This window comes from Oncorhynchus kisutch, linkage group LG8 (assembly GCF_002021735.2).
Source record: "Oncorhynchus kisutch isolate 150728-3 linkage group LG8, Okis_V2, whole genome shotgun sequence".
In the NCBI taxonomy this organism is placed as follows: Eukaryota; Metazoa; Chordata; class Actinopteri; order Salmoniformes; family Salmonidae; genus Oncorhynchus; species Oncorhynchus kisutch.
The window spans coordinates 27,813,703-27,835,477 of record NC_034181.2 but is presented as its reverse complement, the minus strand read 5'-3'; the positions used below and the strand labels follow the sequence as shown (position 1 = coordinate 27,835,477).

The 21,775-nt window shown below is 44.6% G+C and overlaps 1 protein-coding gene across 13 annotated transcripts in view; it reads left to right on the top strand.

Moving 5' to 3' along the window:
• The window catches only part of LOC109895941 (ankyrin-1), a 187,281-nt gene that overhangs the window by 97,689 nt on the left and 67,817 nt on the right, over positions 1-21,775 (top strand). Inside the window, exon 1 of one of the 13 annotated variants that reach the window (XM_031830005.1) lies at positions 14,951-15,087. The exons of the other annotated variants lie outside the window; for them this stretch is intronic. Within the exon in view, the coding sequence (XP_031685865.1) occupies positions 15,061-15,087 (27 nt within the window). The 5' untranslated portion in view covers positions 14,951-15,060. Of the gene's footprint in view, positions 1-14,950; positions 15,088-21,775 lie in introns of those variants that run through there. 13 annotated transcript variants of the gene reach the window in all.

Genomic DNA, 21,775 nt, shown 5'->3' with positions numbered 1-21,775 from the left:
GAATGGTTAAGGTTAGGGTTACGTTTAGGAATTAACTCTGAATGGTTAAGGTGAGGGTTAAGTTTAGGCATTAACTCTGAATGGTTAAGGTGAGGGTTAAGGTTAGGCATTAACTCTGAATGGTTAAGGTGAGGGTTACGTTTAGGCATTAACTCTGAATGGTTAAGGTGAGGGTTAAGATTAGGCATTAACTCTGAATGGTTAAGGTGAGGGTAAGTTTAGGCATTAACTCTGAATGGTTAAGGTGAGGGTTAAGTTTAGGCATTAACTCTGAATGGTTAAGGTGAGGGTTAAGGTTTGGGATAGGCTTAAAACAAAAATATCTTTCTATCGCTGGATTTGAACTTCCAACCTTTGGAATCAGAGACAGATAATAAAACATACACACATATTTTTCAAAATATATTTTCCTTTATTACCTTCAATACTTATGCACATCCGCCATCCACAACACCTGAGTAAAACCAAAACCTACTTGAAGGTAACAGCGCTCACTGTTGCCCCTAGTGGCCAGTTTCCACGTCATCTTCCGACATCCTCAGACACGGATGGACGTCGAATACTGACTTGTATCACGGGTGACCCGGCTGGAAAATCCATAAACCAGTGCAATATTCCCAGTGTGCAACTTAATAATATAATATCCCAGCTACTTAATAATATAAACCTTTGCTATCTTCAGCTTGAAAGTACAGTGTGTCCATCTCAACCTTCAATGACGTTGACACGCGTTATTATAGCCTTAAGAAAAATGAAGGATTTGGAAGAGCCATCTGTACACACACACATTGAGACAGGACCTGGAATCAAAGAGAAGAGAAGACAACTGTTTCTATTTCCTCTATCAAAGTCCATACATGCTTGGTAACGTTTTATGGACTTGAAAGTACTAAGAGAAATACATAACTTTTTCCTGTTGCTCTGAGGAACCCTTCTCCATTTATGTAATCTGTTTGATTTCTGCATTGTTTGGTTTTCATTGGATTTGTAGTATCTGTAGTAATTGACCATCTTATCATTTTGATAGACTTTCCACCATGTCATCTGTTTTCTTGCTTCAAATGTTGCCATCTGTTTTCTTGTTTCACATATTGCCAATCTTTCCTTTTCCTCTACATTACACTTGTGTTTGCACATGAGAGTGTGCAGATGTTGACGTATGGGAGTGTGTGTGTGTGTGTGTGTGTGTGTGTGTGTGTTGAGGGAGACCGAGAGGTGAGATGGAGGTGGTGGAGCAGGTGATAGAGTGATTGGCGTCTGATATACAGCATGTCTGCAGGCTGTCCTTGTGTTGACTGATGAGAGCAACTCTTAATCACATAGATCTCATATTTATTAACAGTACACCTTCTGATAGGCCAGACAGCAGCTTCACAACTACCCCCAGAAAGGATGGAATGATGAAAGAGCATGGGATGGAGGACAGAGACAGCCAGATGGGGAATATTTACTGCCCAAATTGATGGGAAGCAGATAGATTAGTATGGTGATTAATATGTCTCTGTGGGCCTGTGTTTACAACACTGTTTGTGTACCCTGCTGTATACTATTGTCTCACTCTGCTGCAGCAGCCTCCACTGTCTGCACTAGCTGATGATTGAAAGATTGATGGAGAAAAGCGGGAGGGAGGGATGGAGAGAGCGAGAGATTGTAAAACATTGTAAATGAAGACTATCACACTGTCAACGAGATTCCTGAACAAGCACACATGCAGAAACTCAATCAAATGTATTTATAAAGCCCTTTTTACATCAGCAGATGTTACAAAGTGCTATACAGAAACCCAGCCTAAAACCACAAACAGCAAACAACAGTTTTCATCAGGAAAAACTCCCTAGAAAGGCAGGAACCTAGGAAGAAACCTAGAGAGGAACCTGGCTTTGAGGGGTGGCCAGTCCTCTTCTGGCTGTGCCGGGTGGTGATAAGAGTACATGGCCATTTAAGGCCAGATCGTTCTTCAAGATATTCAAACTTCATAGATGACCAGCAGGGTCAAATAATAATCACAGTGGTTGTAGAGAGTATAACAGATCAGTACGTCAGGAGTAAATGTCAGATGGCTTTTCGTAGCCAAGCATTCAGAGGTCGAGACAAAGGGGCGGTAGAGAGATAGTCAAAAACAGTAGGTCCGGGACAAGGTAGTACGTCCGGTGAACAGGAAAAGGTTCTCTAGCTGCAGGCAGAACAGTTGAAACTGGAGGAGCAGCACAACCAGGTGGACTGGGAACAGCCAGGAGTCATCAGGCCAGCTAGTCCTGAAGGGTAAGGGGGGGGGGGGGAGAGAATTAGAGAGAGCATACAATTCACACAGAACAACAGATAATTACACTAGATATAACAGACTGACCCTAGCCCCCCAGCACATAGACCATTGTAGCATAGATACTGGAGACTGAGACACAGGTGGGTCGGGGGACACTGTGGCCCCGTCCGATGATAGTCCCAGACAGGGCCAACCAGGCAGGATATAACCCCATCAACTTTGCCAAAGAACAGACCCCAGACCACTAGAGGGATATCAACAGACCACCAACTCACTACACAGAGACAGGACTGAGTATAGCCCAGGAAGATCTCCTCTACCGCACAAGTCCGAGGGGGGCGCAAAACCAGACAGGAAGATCATGTCTGTGACTCAACCCACTCAAGTGACGCATCCCTCATAGGGACGGCAACAAAGAGCACTAGTAAGCCAGTGACTCAGCCCCCATAATAGCATCAGAGGCAGAGAGTCCCAGTGGCGAGAGGGGAGCCGGCTAGAAGAGACAGCAAGGGCAGTTCGTCGCTCCAGTGCCTTGCAGTTCACCGTCGCACCCCTGGGCCAGACTACACTCAATCATAGGACCTACTGAAGAGATGAGTCTTCAGTAAAGACTTAAAGGTTGAGACCGAGTCTGCGTCTCACATGGATAGGCAGATCATTCCATAGAAATGGAGCTCTATAGGAGAAAGTCCAGCCACCAGCTGTTTGCTTAGAAATTCTAGGGACAATAAGGAGGCCTTCATCTTGTGACCGTAGTGTGCGTGTTGGTATGTACGGCAGGACCAAATCGGAAAGATGGGTAGGAGGAAGCCTATGTAATGCTTTGTAGGTTAGCAGTAAAACCTTGAAATCAGCCCTAGCCTTAACAGGAAGCCAGTGTAGGGAGGCTAGCACTGGAGTAATATGATAAGATTTTTTGGTTCTAATTAAGATTCTAGCAGCCGTCTTTAGCACCTAACTGAAGTTTATTTAGTGCTTTATCCGGGTAGCCAGAAAGTAGAGCATTGTAGTAGTCTAACCTAGAAGTGACAAAAGCATGGATGAATTTGTCTGCATTATTTTTGGACAAAAAGTTTGATTTTTGCAATGGTACGAAGATAGAAAAAGCTGTCCTTGAAATATTCTTCATATGTTCGTCAACCATCAAGATTATTTGTCAGATCCAACAGCATATCTCTTTATTTCTTGGGATCTAGAACTAGCATCTATTTTGTCCGAGTTTAAAAGTAAAACATTTTCCTCCATACACTTCCTTATGTCTGAAACACAGGCTTTTAGGGGGAGGCAATTTTGGGGCTTCACCATGTTTCATCGAAACGTACAGCTGTGTGTCGTCCACATAGCAATGAAAGTTGACATTGTGTTTCCGAAAGACACCACCAAGAGGTAGAATATATAGTGAAAACAATAGTAGTCCTAAAATAGAACCTTGAGGAAAGCAGAAACTTACAATTGATTTGTCGGAGGACAAACCATCCACAGAGACGAACTGATATCTTTCCGACAGATAAGATCTATACCAGGCAAGAACTTGTCCATGTAGACTAATTAGGGTTTCTAATCTCTCCAAAAGAATGTGGTGATTAGTGGTGTCAAAAGCAGCACTAAGGTCTAGGCGCACGAGGACAGATGCAGAGCCTTGGTCTGACGCCATTAAAAGGTAATTTACCACCTTCACGAGTGCAGTCTCAGTGCTATGATGGGGTCTCAAACGAAACTGAAGCATTTTGTATACATCATTTGTCTTCAGGAAGGTAGTGAGTTGCTGCGCAACAGCTTTTTCTTTTTTTTTTTGAATTTTCCAGGTCAAGGTTTGGCTTTTTCAAGAGAGGCTTTATTACTGCCACTTTTAGTGAGTTTGGTACACATCCGGTGGATAGAGAGCCGTTTATTATGTTCAACATAGGAGGGCCAAGCACAGGAAGTAGCTCTTTCAGCAGTTTAGTTGGAATAGGGTCCAGTAAATGCAGCTTGACAGTTTAGAGGCCATGACTATTTTCATGAATGTGTCGAGACACAGGATTAAAAAATGTGTGTCTCCATTGATCCTAGGTCCTGGCATTTTGGATTGTTGTTATTCTCCTCAATTAGGTTGGAAAAATAGATTCTCACACACTCACTCACTCACTCACTCACTCACTCACTCACTCACTCACTCACTCACTCACTCACTCACTCACTCACTCACACACACACACACACACACATAAAGCCAGTTAGCAATGGAGGCCTGTACCCCTCTCAAGTCCTGTACATCTGGACATGCCAGGCTAGCTGTCCTGAAGCCTCAGAATGGCGGAGCCCGTTTCTGACAGTGTCAAAGGAGTGCCTTAGGTTTGAATGGAGTCAGTCACTTAATAAACAGGTTGAGTGAATTATGGCCAGGCGGGCTGCTTGGACCGGACTCTCCCCTGAATGCATCACCATGTCTCTCAGACTCACTTATTCTGCAGAGAGGCTCGTTCAGACAGCTCTGCAGCTCATACCCTTGCAGAACAGAGACACAGGGAGTGACTAACCACTCCATGAGGCTGCCATGCAATAATAGTACCCAGCACAGGCCACTATAATGTACTGTAATGGGGCTGTGTGTTAGCTGGCCCGGCCCAGTTGGTGCAGTGCAAGTTAGCCAGCCTGTGTGTTTTATTACCAGACTGGAGCAGATTGAAGTGACAGAACATTATTATAACAGGACATGGCCAGCATAGATTGGCATCCCTGATGGCAGTGCAGCACAATCTCTCCCCTTTCAATATCATCTCGTTTTCCCTGCTTTCTCTCACACATATACACTGAGTGTACAAATAATGCTCTCTCCATGACAGACGACCAAGTGAATGCTTTATCCCTTTTTGATGTCACCTCTTCATCGACACTGAAGTGGATTTAAAGGGAGGAGACAGATTAAAGAAGGATTTTTAAGCATTGAGACAATTGAAAGATGGATTGTGTGCCATTCAGAGGGTGAATGGGCAAGACAAAATATAAGTGCCTTTGAACGAGGTATAGTAGGTGTCAGGCCCAACGCTTCGACTGTGTCAAGAACTGCAACGCTGCTGGGTTTCACACTCAACAGTTTCCCGTGTGTATCAAAGGACATCCAGCCAACTTGAGAAAACCGTGGGAAGCATTGGAGTCAACATGGGCCAGAATCCCTGTGGAACACTTTCCATACCCCGACGAATTGAGGCTCTTCTCAGGGCAAAAGAGGGTGCAACTCAATATTAGGAAGGTGTTCTTAATGTTTTGTACACTCTATACACACAGTATTCATACACACTAACACACTCATTCCATACGTTTCACGCTCCCCCTCCGCACAGCACCACACAGCCAGGAGAGACAGAGGGGGAGGAGAGCTCAATGGCCATGACTCATTCTGTGCTTTAGCCAGCTCTCTGATGCCCCTCTCACACAAACGCTCTCCCCCCTCCATTATATTTCTCTCCATCTCCCCCCTCAAAAATACTAATGGCTCGCTAGTCTTGGTCTGAAGGTGCTGCCATTGCTCTGAAATGCTATGGTCACAGTGTTACACGGGTCCATTTTTGTCTTTACCTCTCTACAGGCAAATCTCTCACCCGGTTGGTGTGATTGGGGCACAGTAGCTTACAGTATGTATAGTGCAGTTAGATTAACAATAATGTAAGCTTTCTGCCAACATCAGATAAGTCTACGTCCTGGGAAATTGTCTTGTTACTTACAACCGCATGCTAATCGCATTAGCCTACTTTAGCTCAACCATCCCGCGGCGGACCCACCGATCCTGTAGAGGTTAAATCACAAAACAAGATAGCAATCTCTGTCCAGGGAAGTCCCCAAAGCATATTGCATGTACAGTAACAGACAGTTACATGACCTACAGTACAGCATAGTCAAGCATGTTCATGTTTCCAACATTTTCGGACCACTAAACTAGTGATTTAGAGTCAGAGAGAAAACAGGAGCCGCCTCCATTATTCCAGCACCATTTCATCATCATCAAATCACCACTGCTTCGTCTAATACAGTGACAACTATGTAAAAGATGCCAAAAACAATTTAGTCCAATCAACGTACGTTTTCCACATTTGGACTTTTTTTACTTTTTCCACATTTTGTTACGTTACGGCCTTATTCTAAAATTGATTCAATCTTTTTTTTTTCATCAATCTACACACAATACCCCGTAATGACAAAGCAAAAACAGATTTACATTTTTTTTTAATAAAACTGAAATATCACATTTACATAAGGATTCAGACTCTTTACTCAGTACTTTGTTGAAGCACCTTTTTTCTTCATGGGTATGATGCTCCAAGCTTGGCACACCTGTATTTGGGGAGTTTCTCCCATTCTTCTCTGCAGATCCTTTCAAGCTCTGTCAGGTTGGATGGGGAGCGTCGCTGCACAGTTATTTTCAGGTCTCTCCAGAGATGTTCGATTGAGTTCCAGTCCGGGCTTTGACTGAGCCACTCAAGGACATTCAGAGACGTGTCCTGAAGCCACTCCTGCGTTGTCTAGGCTGTGTGCTTCGGGTCGTTGTCCTGTTGGAAGGTGAATCTTCGCTCCAGTCTGAGGTCCTGAGTGCTGTGGAGCAGGTTTTCATCAAGGATCTCTGTATCTCTGTGCTCTGTTCATCTTTCCCTCAATCCTGACTAGGCTCCCAGTCCCTGTCGCTGAAAGACATCCCCACAGCATTATGCTGCCCCTACCATGCTACACCGTAGGGATGGTGCCAGGTTTCCTCCAGACGTGACGTTTGGCATTCAGTCCAAAGTGTTGGTTTCATCAGACCAGAGAATCTTGTTACTCATGGTCTGAGAGTCTTTAGATGCCTTTAGACAAACTACAAGCTGGCTGTCATGTGCCTTTTACTGAGGAATGGCTTCCGTCTGGCCACAACCAGAAAGGCCTGAATGGTGGCGCGCTGCAGAGATGGTTGTCCTTCTGGAAGGTTCTCCCATCTCCACAGAGGAACTCTGGAGCTCTGTCAGAGTGACCATCAGGTTCTTGGTCACCTCCCTGACCAAGGCCCTTCTCCCCGGTTGCTCAGTTTGGCTGGGCGGCCAGCTCTAGGAAGAGTCTTGGTGGTTCCAAACTTCTTCCATTTAAGAATGATGGAGGCCATTGTGTTCTTGGGGACCTTCAATGCTGCAGACATTTTTCGGTACCCTTCCCCAGATCTGTGCCTCGACACAATCCTGTCTCAGAGCTCTACGGTCAATTCCTTTGACCTCATGGCTTGGTTTTTGCTCTGAATTGCACTGTTAACTGTTGGACCTTATATAGACAGGTGTGTCTCTTTCCAAATCATGTCCAATCAATTGAATTTACCACAGGTGGACAACAATCAAGTTGTAGATACATCAAGGATGATCAATGGAAACAGGATGCACCGGAGTTCAATTTCGAGTCTCATAGCAAAGGTTCAAAAATGTGCAAAGAAAAAAAAAGAAAAGGTTTTGCTATGATATTATGGGCAGATTTCAGATTGATGAGGGGGAATTTAAAAATATATATTTTAGAATAAGGTTGTAACGTAACAAAATGTGGAAAATGTCAAGAGGTCTGAGTACTTTCCCGAATGCATTGTATGATGTGGCTGTCCAGGGATGTGGTTTATGTGTGTGCGCATGCGTTCGTGCAAGTAGAAAAACATGTTGACTCACCCTACTTGAAGAGAAACTCCAATGCCATCCTCCTTTCTTTCATGTTGACGAACCGGTCTTTCACTCTTTCATACAGTACACGCTTTTATTTTTTGTTGTCTTAAGCCCTATTCGCACAGGACTAGTATCATAGAATGTCGTTTACATAATTACTACCCCAGCATGTCTGTTTTTCCAGCGGATGATTTGGAGGTGATTCGTTTTACCAAACTGCCCCTGTAATATTATTATTATTATTATATTTTTTCTTCATTCAAAATGGACCGTTATGACGGAAGCCTAAGGATAGCCTAATGTTGGCCTAATGGCCAGTCAAAATATTAATGCATATCAATATCCTAAAACTATGAAGTGTAACCTATGCAGCCATTTAATTAACTGACGTATTTGGCAATTGATCAATTCAATATTGTCCACTTCTTTAAATAGAGAAGTATGGCACTAAGAAAGTTGATGTGTCAAGACAGCTAGGTCCATAACACTTTGTTTGAAGCATCAATTTGTTCCCATGTTCTTCTTACCCAAACTGGGTGCAGCACCTTAAAACACAGGGATAACGATATGCACGGGATATGTATTATTAGAGGACCTGGGAGTTTGTCGGAAAATGCTAGGCTTTTAGGGCTGGGATAATAACCTTCCTACCTAGTAAAAATGACTGACATGGCAGAGTCGGACGGAAACAAAATGACAGATGTTGTGATTTGAGCACATAATTACATTACCTGAGCTACTGCAGTAAAATGTATCCCGTCCTAATAGGGCTCTAGGCTACCTGGCTAAAATGCTTGCTAGCTAGCCTAACTTCCATTCATGGGCGTTAGCTAGTTAACATCAGTCTTCTACATCTAGCTACATATTGAACTTCCATCCTCTCAGGCCAGGGGCACAACAATGTAGGAAATAATGGTTGGATCAGAATCGTCGTGATAATCATTGGCCAGTACGGAGAATTAAGTAAAATCACAAGTCCAATCCATATGTCCATCCATGGCTAATTTAGGAAAGGGACAATTTTAGCTACTTTCTGTCAATGATGTAAGCTCTCAATGGGATTTGAACCGCGCTTCTTAACACCAGCCCGCTTAACCCAGAAGCCAGCCACACCAATGTGTCGGAGGAAACACCGTTCCCTAACCCGGACAACGCTGGGTCAATTGTGCACCGCCCCAGTCACGGCCGATTATGACACAGCCTGGGATGTGGCGTCTGTAGTGACGCCACAAGCACTGCGATGCAATGACTTAGACCGCTGTTCCACTCGGAAGGCCAGTCTTGTAAATACTTTTGTCATGGAGGCCAGACCCTTGCTGGCTTCCCTTGTCTTTAATGCAACGGGCAGCAACAATGTCATACTCGTTTGGACTTGACAGCATCAGATAGATAGTCTATGTGTAGAGACAACATGTAGAGGGACAGAGGGGCGCTGTTTCACTCACTCGGATGCTTTCTCCTGTGAGATACAGTGCCTTGCGAAAGTATTCGGCCCCCTTGAACTTTGCGACCTTTTGCCACATTTCAGGCTTCAAACATAAAGATATAAAACTGTATTTTTTTGTGAAGAATCAACAACAAGTGGGACACAATCATGAAGTTGAACGACATTTATTGGATATTTCAAACTTTTTTAACAAATCAAAAACTGAAAAATTGGGCGTGCAAAATTATTCAGCCCCCTTAAGTTAATACTTTGTAGCGTCACCTTTTGCTGCGATTACAGCTGTAAGTCGCTTGGGGTATGTCTCTATCCGTTTTGCACATCGAGAGACTGAAATTTTTTCCCATTCCTCCTTGCAAAACGGCTCGAGCTCAGTGAGGTTGGATGGAGAGCATTTGTGAACAGCAGTTTTCAGTTCTTTCCACAGATTCTCGATTGGATTCAGGTCTGGACTTTGACTTGGCCATTCTAACACCTGGATATGTTTATTTTCGAACCATTCCATTGTAGATTTTGCTTTATGTTTTGGATCATTGTCTTGTTGGAAGACAAATCTCCGTCCCAGTCTCAGGTCTTTTGCAGACTCCATCAGGTTTTCTTCCAGAATGGTCCTGTATTTGGCTCCATCCATCTTCCCATCAATTTTAACCATCTTCACTGTCCCTGCTTAAGAAAAGCAGGCCCAAACCATGATGCTGCCACCACCATGTTTGACAGTGGGGATGGTGTGTTCACGGTGATGAGCTGTGTTGCTTTTACGCCAAACATAACGTTTTGCATTGTTGCCAAAAAGTTCGATTTTGGTTTCATCTGACCAGAGCACCTTCTTCCACATGTTTGGTGTCTCCCAGGTGGCTTGTGGCAAACTTTAAACAACACTTTTTATGGATATCTTTAAGAAATGGCTTTCTTCTTGCCACTCTTCCATAAAGGCCAGATTTGTGCAATATACGACTGATTGTTGTCCTATGGACAGAGTCTCCCACCTCAGCTGTAGATCTCTGCAGTTCATCCAGAGTGATCATGGGCCTCTTGGCTCTTGGCTGATCAGTCTTCTCCTTGTATGAGCTGAAAGTTTAGAGGGATGGCCAGGTCTTGGTAGATTTGCAGTGGTCTGATACTCCTTCCATTTCAATATTATCGCTTGCACAGTGCTCCTTGGGATGTTTAAAGCTTGGGAAATGTTTTTGTATCCAAATCCGGCTTTAAACTTCTTCACAACAGTATCTCGGACCTGCCTGGTGTGTTCCTTGTTCTTCATGATGCTCTCTGCGCTTTTAATGGACCTCTGAGACTATCACAGTGCAGGTGCATTTATACGGAGACTTGATTACACACAGGTGGATTGTATTTATCATCATTAGTCATTTAGGTCAACATTGGATCATTCAGAGATCCTCACTGAACTTCTGGAGAGAGTTTGCTGCACTGAAAGTAAAGGGGCTGAATAATTTTGCACGCCCAATTTTTCAGTTTTTGATTTGTTAAAAAAGTTTGAAATATCCAATAAATGTCCTTCCACTTCATGATTGTGTCCCACTTGTTGTTGATTCTTCACAAAAAAATACAGTTTTATATCTTTATGTTTAAAGCCTGAAATGTGGCAAAAGGTCGCAAAGTTCAAGGGGGCCGAATACTTTCGCAAGGCACTGTACATTCAGCCTCTTGTGAAATGTAGGAAAATTAAATTAATGTTTTTTTCTTGGCATGCATGAATACACACCACTGGAAATAGTGTGCATTGTGTCAGCCGTCATCTGAGCATTGTATAGGCATCGGTTTGGCTCTGAGCTCTCCTTTTGAGCAGTGCAGTGGCTTGTTAGAGTGAATCAATACAGGTGTGCCAGTCCAGGGCAACGCCCATCTCCAAGGAGACCAGCCAAGGGGGTGGGACTAAATTAATCAATTAGGGGAAACACACAGAGGAGAGAGAGGCACAGCATAACCAACAAAAACATGCACAGGCAACAATAAAGCACACAGTTACAAAACAAATGTCCACTGCAACTCAAATAAACACCATATTCACAAATGAAGAGCTGGTTCTGTAAAAAGTGAATAATAGCCGACTGGGACCTGCAACTTGTGTGTGTAACACGCCCGTTCTAAACCCTCTCTGGAGCGGTGCTGAGGCTGCAGGCCAATAATACACTTCCCCACGCAGCCACCAGACGGCTGGAGCTCCAGTGCTGTGGTCTACATTACAGTATCATCGCTACACAGGCGCATGCCAGGGAGATGTGCTCTCCAGTATCTGTGCATTATCTCTGTGGAAGCTTTGATCTGGATCAGATGGTGTCAGTTAGTCTTCTACTGTAGCAGCCCTTCAGTTTAGTTGATTTTAGCTACATCGTAGTCATTTGGCAGACACTCAAGTCTAGATGCACTATACTGTGTGTGCGTGCCTGCCTGCACACCTGTGTTCGTGCATGCAATAAAGAGTCTGTTTGTGTGTGTGTGTGTGTGTGTGTGTGTGTGTGTGTGTGTGTGTGTGTGTGTGTGTGTGTGTGTGTGTGTGTGTGTGTGTGTGTGTGTGTGTGTGAGTGTGTGTGCGTGCGTGCGTGCATGCGTGCGCGTGTGTGTGTCAACGAAAGTGTGTGACAGAATGACAGGTTAAAAGAGGGTGACTGACGGAGTGTCCATGTTGATGTTGATTCCTCCCCCACATTTTGAAGTCTCCTCAGTGTTTCAGCAAGCATCAGGAAATAGGCAATAAAACCCCACAAAGCGCCCGCCACATGCTGATGGCAGTGGCCCTAAAGAGCAGGGAGAGAGAGTAATTGTCCTGCTCATGAGGGGGGCAAGATGTGAAATCTAGAGGGCACGTCTGTCCCCAACCTAAATCAGCCACACCACAAAACAGGAGAGCACAGTATATCTCAATATATAACCCTGGGCCATACACATTCTGAGTAGTGGGTCGTACCTCTCTCTGTCCCTCTATGTACCCGTCTAGGCCTAGTCTTGAGCTCATGTGTGGGCCAGACAGACTGTTTGGTAAAGTATGACTATAGGAGACAAGACAGACTGTTTGGTAAAAGTATGACTATAGGAGACAAGACAGACTGTTTGGTAAAAGTATGACTATAGGAGGCCAGACAGACTGTTTGGTAAAGTATGACTATAGGAGGCCAGACAGACTGTTTGGTAAAGTATGACTATAGGAGGCCAGTCAGACTGTTTGGTAAAAGTATGACTATAGGAGGCCAGACAGACTGTTTGGTAAAGTATGACTATAGGAGGCCAGACAGACTGTTTGGTAAAGTATGACTATAGGAGGCCAGACAGACTGTTTGGTAAAGTATGACTATAGGAGGCCAGACAGACTGTTTGGTAAAGTATGACTATAGGAGGCCAGACAGACTGCTTGGTAAAGTATGACTATAGGAGGTCAGACAGACTGCTTGGTAAAAGTATGAGAATCAGTATCAGAATGGTGCTGTTTTAGAAGTCTCTGTAACAGGAAACATCATTGGCTCTTGAAAGATACCAGACTGGTTCCATCATTATGTACGTCTGGAATCTGAAGGGCTCTTATCAGTCTGTTATTCCTGCTATGTTATCATTCAACTTTAGCTTCCTCAGTGGACTCAGAGCCATGGGATATGATAGAGCAGAGTTTTGTTCGATAATACTAGGATTATGAAAGGGGCTTGTTTTTCCTCTATAGCTGAGGACCACGGGCTAATTTGTCATCTCTTCATGTACATTAGTGTTTCCAGTCCCCTGCTCTGCAGTGGTTGGCACTGGTGACTCTCCCCCACAAACACACCCGAACACAGGGCTGAGCCAGTCACGTGATATGTTTACCGAGGTCACGGTCCAGTGCTACTGAGTGGTGTCTAACCCCCTCTCGGGAGGGGCTTTGGTTCCCCTCTCCTCACATCCCCCTCTCCCCACATCCCCCTCTCCTCACATCCCCCTCTCCTCACATCCCCCTCTCCCCACATCCCCCTCTCCTCATATCCCCCTCTCTCCACATCCCCATCTCCTCACATCCCCCTCTCCCCACATCCCCCTCTCCTCACATCCCCGTCTCCTCACATCCCCCTCTCCCCACATCCCCCTCTCCCCACATCCCCCTCTCCTCACATCCCCCTCTCCCCACATCCCCCTCTCCCACATCCCCCTCTCCTCACATCCCCCTCTCCCCACATCCCCCTCTCCTCACATCCCCCTCTCCCTACATCCCCCTCTCCTCACATCCCCCTCTCCTCATATCCCCCTCTCTCCACATCCCCATCTCCTCACATCCCCCTCTCCCCACATCCCCATCTCCTCACATCCCCCCCTCCTCACATCCCCCTCTCCCCACATCACCCTCTCCCCACATCCCCTCTCCTCACATCCCCCTCTCCTCACATCCCCCTCTCCCTACATCCCCCTCTCCTCACATCCCCCTCTCCTCACATCCCCCTCTCCTCACATCCCCCTCTCCCTACATCCCCCTCTCCTCACATCCCCCTCTCCTCACATCCCCCTCTCCTCACATCCCCTCTCCTACAAGCATTTATCTCTCTGCGTGGTTTTGGCAGCGATGTGCTTTTCCCAGCGTTTAGCCAGGAGAGACAGAGAGGAGGAAGAGGGGGAGAAAAGGAGGCCTTTTCAGGCAGGGAATGACGGACGCTTTATTAAAAAAGGCAGGGCCCTTTGAGAGGCTGGCCTCCCTCCGCCCCGTGCGTCTGGTCCATTGTCATGGGGTAGTGGCAACGTAAATGGCCTCCCCACTGGGCGCTTTGTCACTGTAAGTCATTCCACAGACTGGAACAGACCCGCTCACTGAGCACAGGAATTCTCCACCCAAAACACAACGCCTGTCTGTAAATGGCAGGCTGAGAAAAAAAAAGATTGTCTGGCTGTCACAAAAAAGGCAGGAGGGACATAGAGATGTGGGAAGACATGTAGCGAAGGAGGGATAGCAGAAAAGAAGGGATCAACACACACTCTACACTCTCTCTTTCACCCCGAGGGATCAATCTCGAGGTGAAAGAGAGAGAGCTGGGGGACATCAAAACAAGTGAAAAGTAAAGAGAGAGAACGGGGGGGGGAGCTGGTGGAGAGAGAGGAAGACAGTAAATGGAAAGTGTCATGGAGGAGAGAAGATGAAGAAAGAGAGAAAAGGAAATAGACAAATGAGTGAAAGAGAGACAGGGAGAGGTAGTGGGCGAGGCGACACAGCGTGAGATTGAGGGGAGTGTGTGTTCAATGTGTGTCTTTAGATACAGGCAGCATTCCTCTAGAGATAAACACCCCCTCCCACACTGGACGGGCCCTGTGCACTCAAGTGTGTGTGTCTGCGTGTGTGTGTTTAGGTAGGACATGGTCTCAGTGCCCAGTCCCAGCAAACACTCTCGGGGGGCAAGGAAACAACAGTGGAGTGTGTGTGTAAGAGAGACAGAGAGAGAGAGAGAGAGAGAGAGAGAGAGAGAGAGAGAGCGAGAGGGAAAGAAAGAAAGAAAGAAGAGAGAGAAAGAGAGAGAGAAAGAAGAGAGAGAGAGAGAGAGAGAGAGAGAGAGAGAGAGAGAGAGAGAGAGAGAGAGAGAGAGAGAGAGAGAGGGAAAGAAAGAAAGAAGAGAGAGAAAGAGAGAGAGAAAGAAGAGAGAGAGAGAGAGAGAAAGAAAGAAAGAAAGAAGAGAGAGAAAGAGAGAGAGAGAAAGAAGAGAGAGAGAGAGAGAAAATCAGAGAGAGGGAGTGGAGGGCCAGCAAGCATGCCGGCCAAGCTCATCACCTGTGGAGTGAGTAGAAACTGTATTGTGTTCCATAACTGTCTCCTTATTATTCCTTTATCACTGTAATCTCTTCACTCTGTCATTCACTCTATTCCTCATGCTACTGTCTCTCTGACAGTCTGTATTCATCATGCTACTGTCTCTCTGACAGTCTGTTTGTGGGTTTATCTGTTTGCTCTGTTTAGCAGTCTTGTTTCTGTATACTACAGTTTAACCATGTTGTGGTCTTAGATCACTTTCTTAGAACTTCCACTACCTTTCCCGGTGATTTCTAACTAACCCAACTGTCAACTTCCCCTGTCTGTCCACCTAAATCATTTTACTGCACAGTTATTAAACTATCCTTTTATTTTGATCATCTCTCTATTTTGAATCAATGAACGGATGCAACTCCAACCCTTCTAATATATTAATCTTCAGTTACAGTATAATTCACTTAGATCAGCTCATCTTTACTTTCCTTCATCTTCATGCAGCTAAGATTCTCTCTTCATGAACTATTTGGAGACCTCTTCCTCGCTTCCCTCTCTCTATGTGATCTTCCCTTCATTAATGAATCTGTCCATGTCTCTGTCTGTCACAGAGAGAAAGAGAGTGAAGGATAGAGGACAAGGAGATGATGAGTAGAGGGCTATTTGAGACAGTGTAAACATAGTTGTCTATTCCATATTGATGCTTCCTGATGACATTTGTCTCATATTAAACAGATTCATCTTTTAGTTCATTCGTATTTTAGTTGCCTTCAATAGAATAGAACAATAGTGACAGAATGTTGACTGAATCTTTTTTTTTAAACTTTAAACTCTCTCAAAACAGAACTTCTGGCTGTTCATGTTTTGTCCATTACATTCATTTGACTTGGTGTCCCATAGCAACTACAGACCTAGGGGAGAGAGTCTAGCTAGTCATTTGGGATACATTTTAGGGAGTAACGGTGCATGTGTGTCTGTGAGATTGTGTGTGAGATGTGCGTGTGTGTGATGGCTGTGTGTCCTGTTCTGTAGTCTTCTTTGAATCTTGTTATGACTTAGTTTAGTGCTCTGTTCTGTTATGTTGTGGAATGTCTGTTGTGGGTGGGTGGTAAATAAGCTGATGATCGGTACACTTATCTCTCATTAGCTACATCATTTTATCTCGACTTCACTGCAGCTCCTGCTAATTTAGGTAGTATGAAGATTAAAAGACACACAGCAGACAACTACGATATTTTGTCTGTATACTGTATAGACAGAGGACTGCTGATTCAGCACTTAGGTTTAGAGGGGGATTTTGGCTACAGCAAAGACGCTCAGCAGCAGCAGACATCATCTGGTTAAGCATGCCGTGAAAGGCCAGATGATGCAACCTTAAAGATATGTAACATTCAAAATACAGAAATCATCCCCTTATGATGCATTTTGCAAAATATAATTTTTTAAATGTATTTTATTTATTTCACCTTTATTTAACCAGGTAGGCCAGTTGAGAACACCTTTATTTAACCAGGTAGGCTAGTTGAGAACACCTTTATTTAACCAGGTAGGCTAGTTGAGAACACCTTTATTTAACCAGGTAGGCCAGTTGAGAACACCTTTATTTAACCAGGTAGGCCTGTTGAGAACACCTTTATTTAACCAGGTAGGCTAGTTGAGAACACCTTTATTTAACCAGGTAGGCCAGTTGAGAACACCTTTATTTAACCAGGTAGGCCTGTTGAGAACACCTTTATTTAACCAGGTAGGCCAGTTGAGAACACCTTTATTTAACCAGGTAGGCCAGTTGAGAACACCTTTATTTAACCAGGTAGGCTAGTTGAGAACACCTTTATTTAACCAGGTAGGCTAGTTGAGAACACCTTTATTTAACCAGGTAGGCTAGTTGAGAACACCTTTATTTAACCAGGTAGGCCAGTTGAGAACACCTTTATTTAACCAGGTAGGCCAGTTGAGAACACCTTTATTTAACCAGGTAGACCAGTTGAGAACACCTTTATTTAACCAGGTAGGCCAGTTGAGAACACCTTTATTTAACCAGGTAGGCCTGTTGAGAACACCTTTATTTAACCAGGTAGGCCTGTTGAGAACACCTTTATTTAACCAGGTAGGCCTGTTGAGAACACCTTTATTTAACCAGGTAGGCTAGTTGAGAACACCTTTATTTAACCAGGTAGGCTAGTTGAGAACACCTTTATTTAACCAGGTAGGCCTGTTGAGAACACCTTTATTTAACCAGGTAGGCTAGTTGAGAACACCTTTATTTAACCAGGTAGGCTAGTTGAGAACACCTTTATTTAACCAGGTAGGCTAGTTGAGAACACCTTTATTTAACCAGGTAGGCCTGTTGAGAACACCTTTATTTAACCAGGTAGGCTAGTTGAGAACACCTTTATTTAACCAGGTAGGCTAGTTGAGAACACCTTTATTTAACCAGGTAGGCTAGTTGAGAACACCTTTATTTAACCAGGTAGGCTAGTTGAGAACACCTTTATTTAACCAGGTAGGCTAGTTGAGAACACCTTTATTTAACCAGGTAGGCTAGTTGAGAACACCTTTATTTAACCAGGTAGACTAGTTGAGAACACCTTTATTTAACCAGGTAGGCTAGTTGAGAACACCTTTATTTAACCAGGTAGGCTAGTTGAGAACACCTTTATTTAACCAGGTAGGCTAGTTGAGAACACCTTTATTTAACCAGGTAGGCTAGTTGAGAACACCTTTATTTAACCAGGTAGGCTAGTTGAGAACAAGTTCTCATTTACAACTGCGACCTGGCCAAGATAAAGCATAGCAGTGTGAACAGACAACAACACAGAGTTACACATGGAGTAAACAATAAACAAGTCAATAACACAGGAGAAAAAAAAGAAAAAAAGAGTCTATATACATTATGTGCAAAAGGCATGAGGAGGTAGGCGACTAATTACAATTTAGCAGATTAACACTGGAGTGATAAATGATCAGATGGTCATATACAGGTAGAGATACTGGTGTGCAAAAGAGCAGAAAAGTAAATAAATAAAAACAGTATGGGGATGAGGTAGGTAAATTGGGTGGGCTATTTACCGATGGACTATGTACAGCTGCAGCGATTGGTTAGCTGCTCAGATAGCAGATGTTTAAAGTTGGTGAGGGAGATAAAAGTCTCCAACTTCAAATGAGGTGTTGGCTTTAGGGATGATCAGTGAGATACACCTGCTGGAGCGCGTGCTGCGGGTGGGTGTTGCCATCGTGACCAGTGAACTGAGATAAGGCGGAGCTTTACCTAGCATGGACTTGTAGATGACCTGGAGCCAGTGGGTCTGGCGACGAATATGTAGCGAGGACCAGTCGACTAGAGCATACAGGTCGCAGTGGTGGGTGGTATAAGGTGCTTTAGTAACCAAACGGATGGCACTGTGATAAACAGCATCCAGTTTGCTGAGTAGAGTATTGGAAGCTATTTTGTAGATGACATCGCCAAAGTCGAGGATCGGTAGGAGAGTCAGTTTTACTAGGGTAAGTTTGGCGGCGTGAGTGAAGGAGGCTTTGTTGCAGAATAGAAAGCCGACTCTAGATTTGATTTTAGATTGGAGATGTTTGATATGAGTCTGGAAGGAGAGTTTACAGTCTAGCCAGACACCTAGGTACTTATAGATGTCCACATATTCTAGGTCGGAACCATCCAGGGTGGTGATGCTGGTGGGGCGTGCTGGTGCAGGCAGCGAATGGTTGAAAAGCATGCATTTGGTTTTACTAGCATTTAAGAGCAGTTGGAGGCCACGGAAGGAGTGTTGTATGGCATTGAAGCTCGTTTGGAGGTTAGATAGCACAGTGTCCAAGGAAGGGCCAGGAGTATACAGAATGGTGTCGTCTGCGTAGAGGTGGATCAGGGAATCGCCCGCAGCAAGAGCAACATCATTGATATATACAGAGAAAAGAGTCAGCCCGAGAATTGAACCCTGTGGCACCCCCATAGAGACTGCCAGAGGACCGGACAACATGCCCTCCGATTTGACACACTGAACTCTGTCTGCAAAGTAGTTGGTGAACCAGGCAAGGCAGTCATTAGAAAAACCGAGGCTACTGAGTCTGCCGATAAGAATATGGTGATTGACAGAGTTGAAAGCCTTGGCCAGGTCGATGAAGACGGCTACACAGTACTGTCTTTTATCGATGGCGGTTATGATATCGTTTAGTACCTTGAGCCTGGCTGAGGTGCACCCGTGACCGGCTCAGGAACCAGATTGCACAGCGGAGAAAATACGGTGGGATTCGAGATGGTCAGTGACCTGTTTGTTGACTTGGCTTTCGAAGACCTTAGATAGGCAGGGCAGGATGGATATAGGTCTGTAACAGTTTGGGTCCAGGGTGTCTCCCCCTTTGAAGAGGGGGATGACTGAGGCAGATTTCCAGTCCTTGGGGATCCCAGGCGATATGAAAGAGAGGTTGAACAGGCTGGTAATAGGGGTTGCGACAATGGCGGCGGATAGTTTCAGAAGTAGAGGGCCCAGATTGTCAAGACCAGCTAATTTGTACGGGTCCAGGTTGCTGCGTTTTGCATTACTGGATGCAAAATGCATCATACGAGAAGATTTCTGTATTTTGAATGTTACATATCTTGAAAACTTGATTGCTGACAAGCAAAACATTTTGGGACTATGTCAACAATGGACAACTGAAACAAATACCAAAATATTGTTTAGTAGTGGAATGTTCCATTAAGAAATGTTAAATTCACCTATGTGTGGGCATTATTGATAGTTGTGAGGATGGGTTAAACATTTTGTACTGTTACAATTACTGTATCTGATAAGGTTGCAATTCTCACTCCCCCCTCAGTGATGGTCGGATCAAAGCTGTAGATCCGCTGGCTGTGCTTCTGTTTGATATTTCATAGATGACAGCTCAGACTCCCTCTGAGTTCTCTACACAGCTCACTCAATCACCCACTCTCTTCTGCTCAGACTCTAAAGTGTAACCCCACAGTGACTACTTAGCTATTTAGTTGTTAACCTAATTACAAAGTCTATTGTAAACATGGGACTTATTAGCAGTCTCTAGTTAATTCTCTATACTTGCATCCTTGTTACCAAAAGTAATGATAGCGTAACTACGCAGTAGTACACAGGCTACATGATTATCGTCACTTTCTACCATTCTTTCTCACGCTCTGTAAACAGTCCCCTCTCTACTTCTATGGTTCCCCCTCCCTCCATCTTTCCACAAAAGATCTCAAAAACCATGACAATCTCATCCACTGCTGAGGGGTCCAGATAGAGGGGTGAGTCAAAGAGAAAGAAAGACAGACACACAGGAACACGGAAATAGAAAGAAAGATAGAAAGCGTGAGAAAGTAAACAGTCAAAAGGAGAGGGAAATATAGGCTTGTGATCAGTGTGTATAGCTGAAGCAGACAGACAGACAGAGACACACAGACACAGACACAGACAGACAGACAGACAGACAGACAGACAGACAGACAGACAGACAGACAGACAGACAGACAGACAGACAGACAGACAGACAGACAGACAGACAGACAGACAGACAGACAGACAGACAGACAGACAGACAGACAGACAGAGACAGACACAGACACAGACACAGACACAGACACAGACACAGACACAGACACAGACACAGACACAGACACAGACACAGACACAGACACAGACAGACTGTGTTGAGTGAGTGGTTGTAATTGCTTGACCAGGCTGGTTCCTGTAAGTGTGTCCAGAGTAGAGTCCCTGGGGGTCTCTGTCTGACTGGCTCCTCCTCACCACAACACCACCACCCTGACCGGAAACAACGCGTTCACTCTGCAGCTAGCTAGCTAAAACACTGAGAGATGGAGGGATGGAGAAAGGTGAAAGATGCAAAGAAAATCAATTTCCTGAACAAATGCAAGTCAGCAGAAAAGGGAAACGGAATAGCTGCTTAAGACGTCTCCGCAGGAATTTCCACACCCATTTAGTTATGTTGTGGCCCTAGATACCATGCTGTAGCCGTACTATATGGGCAGGATACTATCTCGTCATAAACTGCACGTAACACCCCTTATTGGCACCTTTCTGCTGGGTCCACAAATAGCTGAGGTGTCATCTAAAATATTTATGATTAGCACCTGGTGCCCCTTTGCACCTCTGCAAAGTCTTAGTGTGCATTTGCGTATGGAGAGGGGATTGTGTGTGTTATAAACATAAAATCAAATCAAAGTTTATTTGTCACGTACGCTGGATATACAACAGGTGTAGTAGACCTTACAGTGAAATGCTTACTTACAGGATCTAACCAATAGTGCAAAAAAGGTATTAAGTGAAAAATAGGTAAGTAAAGAAATAAAACAACAGAAAAAAGACAGGCTATATACGTACAGTAGCGAGGCTATAAAAGTAGCGAGGCTACATACAGACATTCATGCATTCATTCTCAAGAATGCATCTATCACAGTGTTGACAGCGATCTGTGTACTTCAGGCTATGCATAGTGCAGACTCAGCACTGGTATCTGCATCCGTTTCATTGCAGGTTAATGGTTAGCTGCCTGGGTCAGCCTCACACACAGGTCCATAGGGACCAGAGGAGAGGGTTACCTTAAGATCAATGGCCCACTCCTGTGATACTCCCTGGGAGAGCAAGAGCCTGAAACCAGGCAGCTCCATGCCTCCATGCACTGTTCCTCCTTTCCTATCCCAGCCACAACCTCACATGGTCCTGTCATCCAGGGCTTAAAGTAGA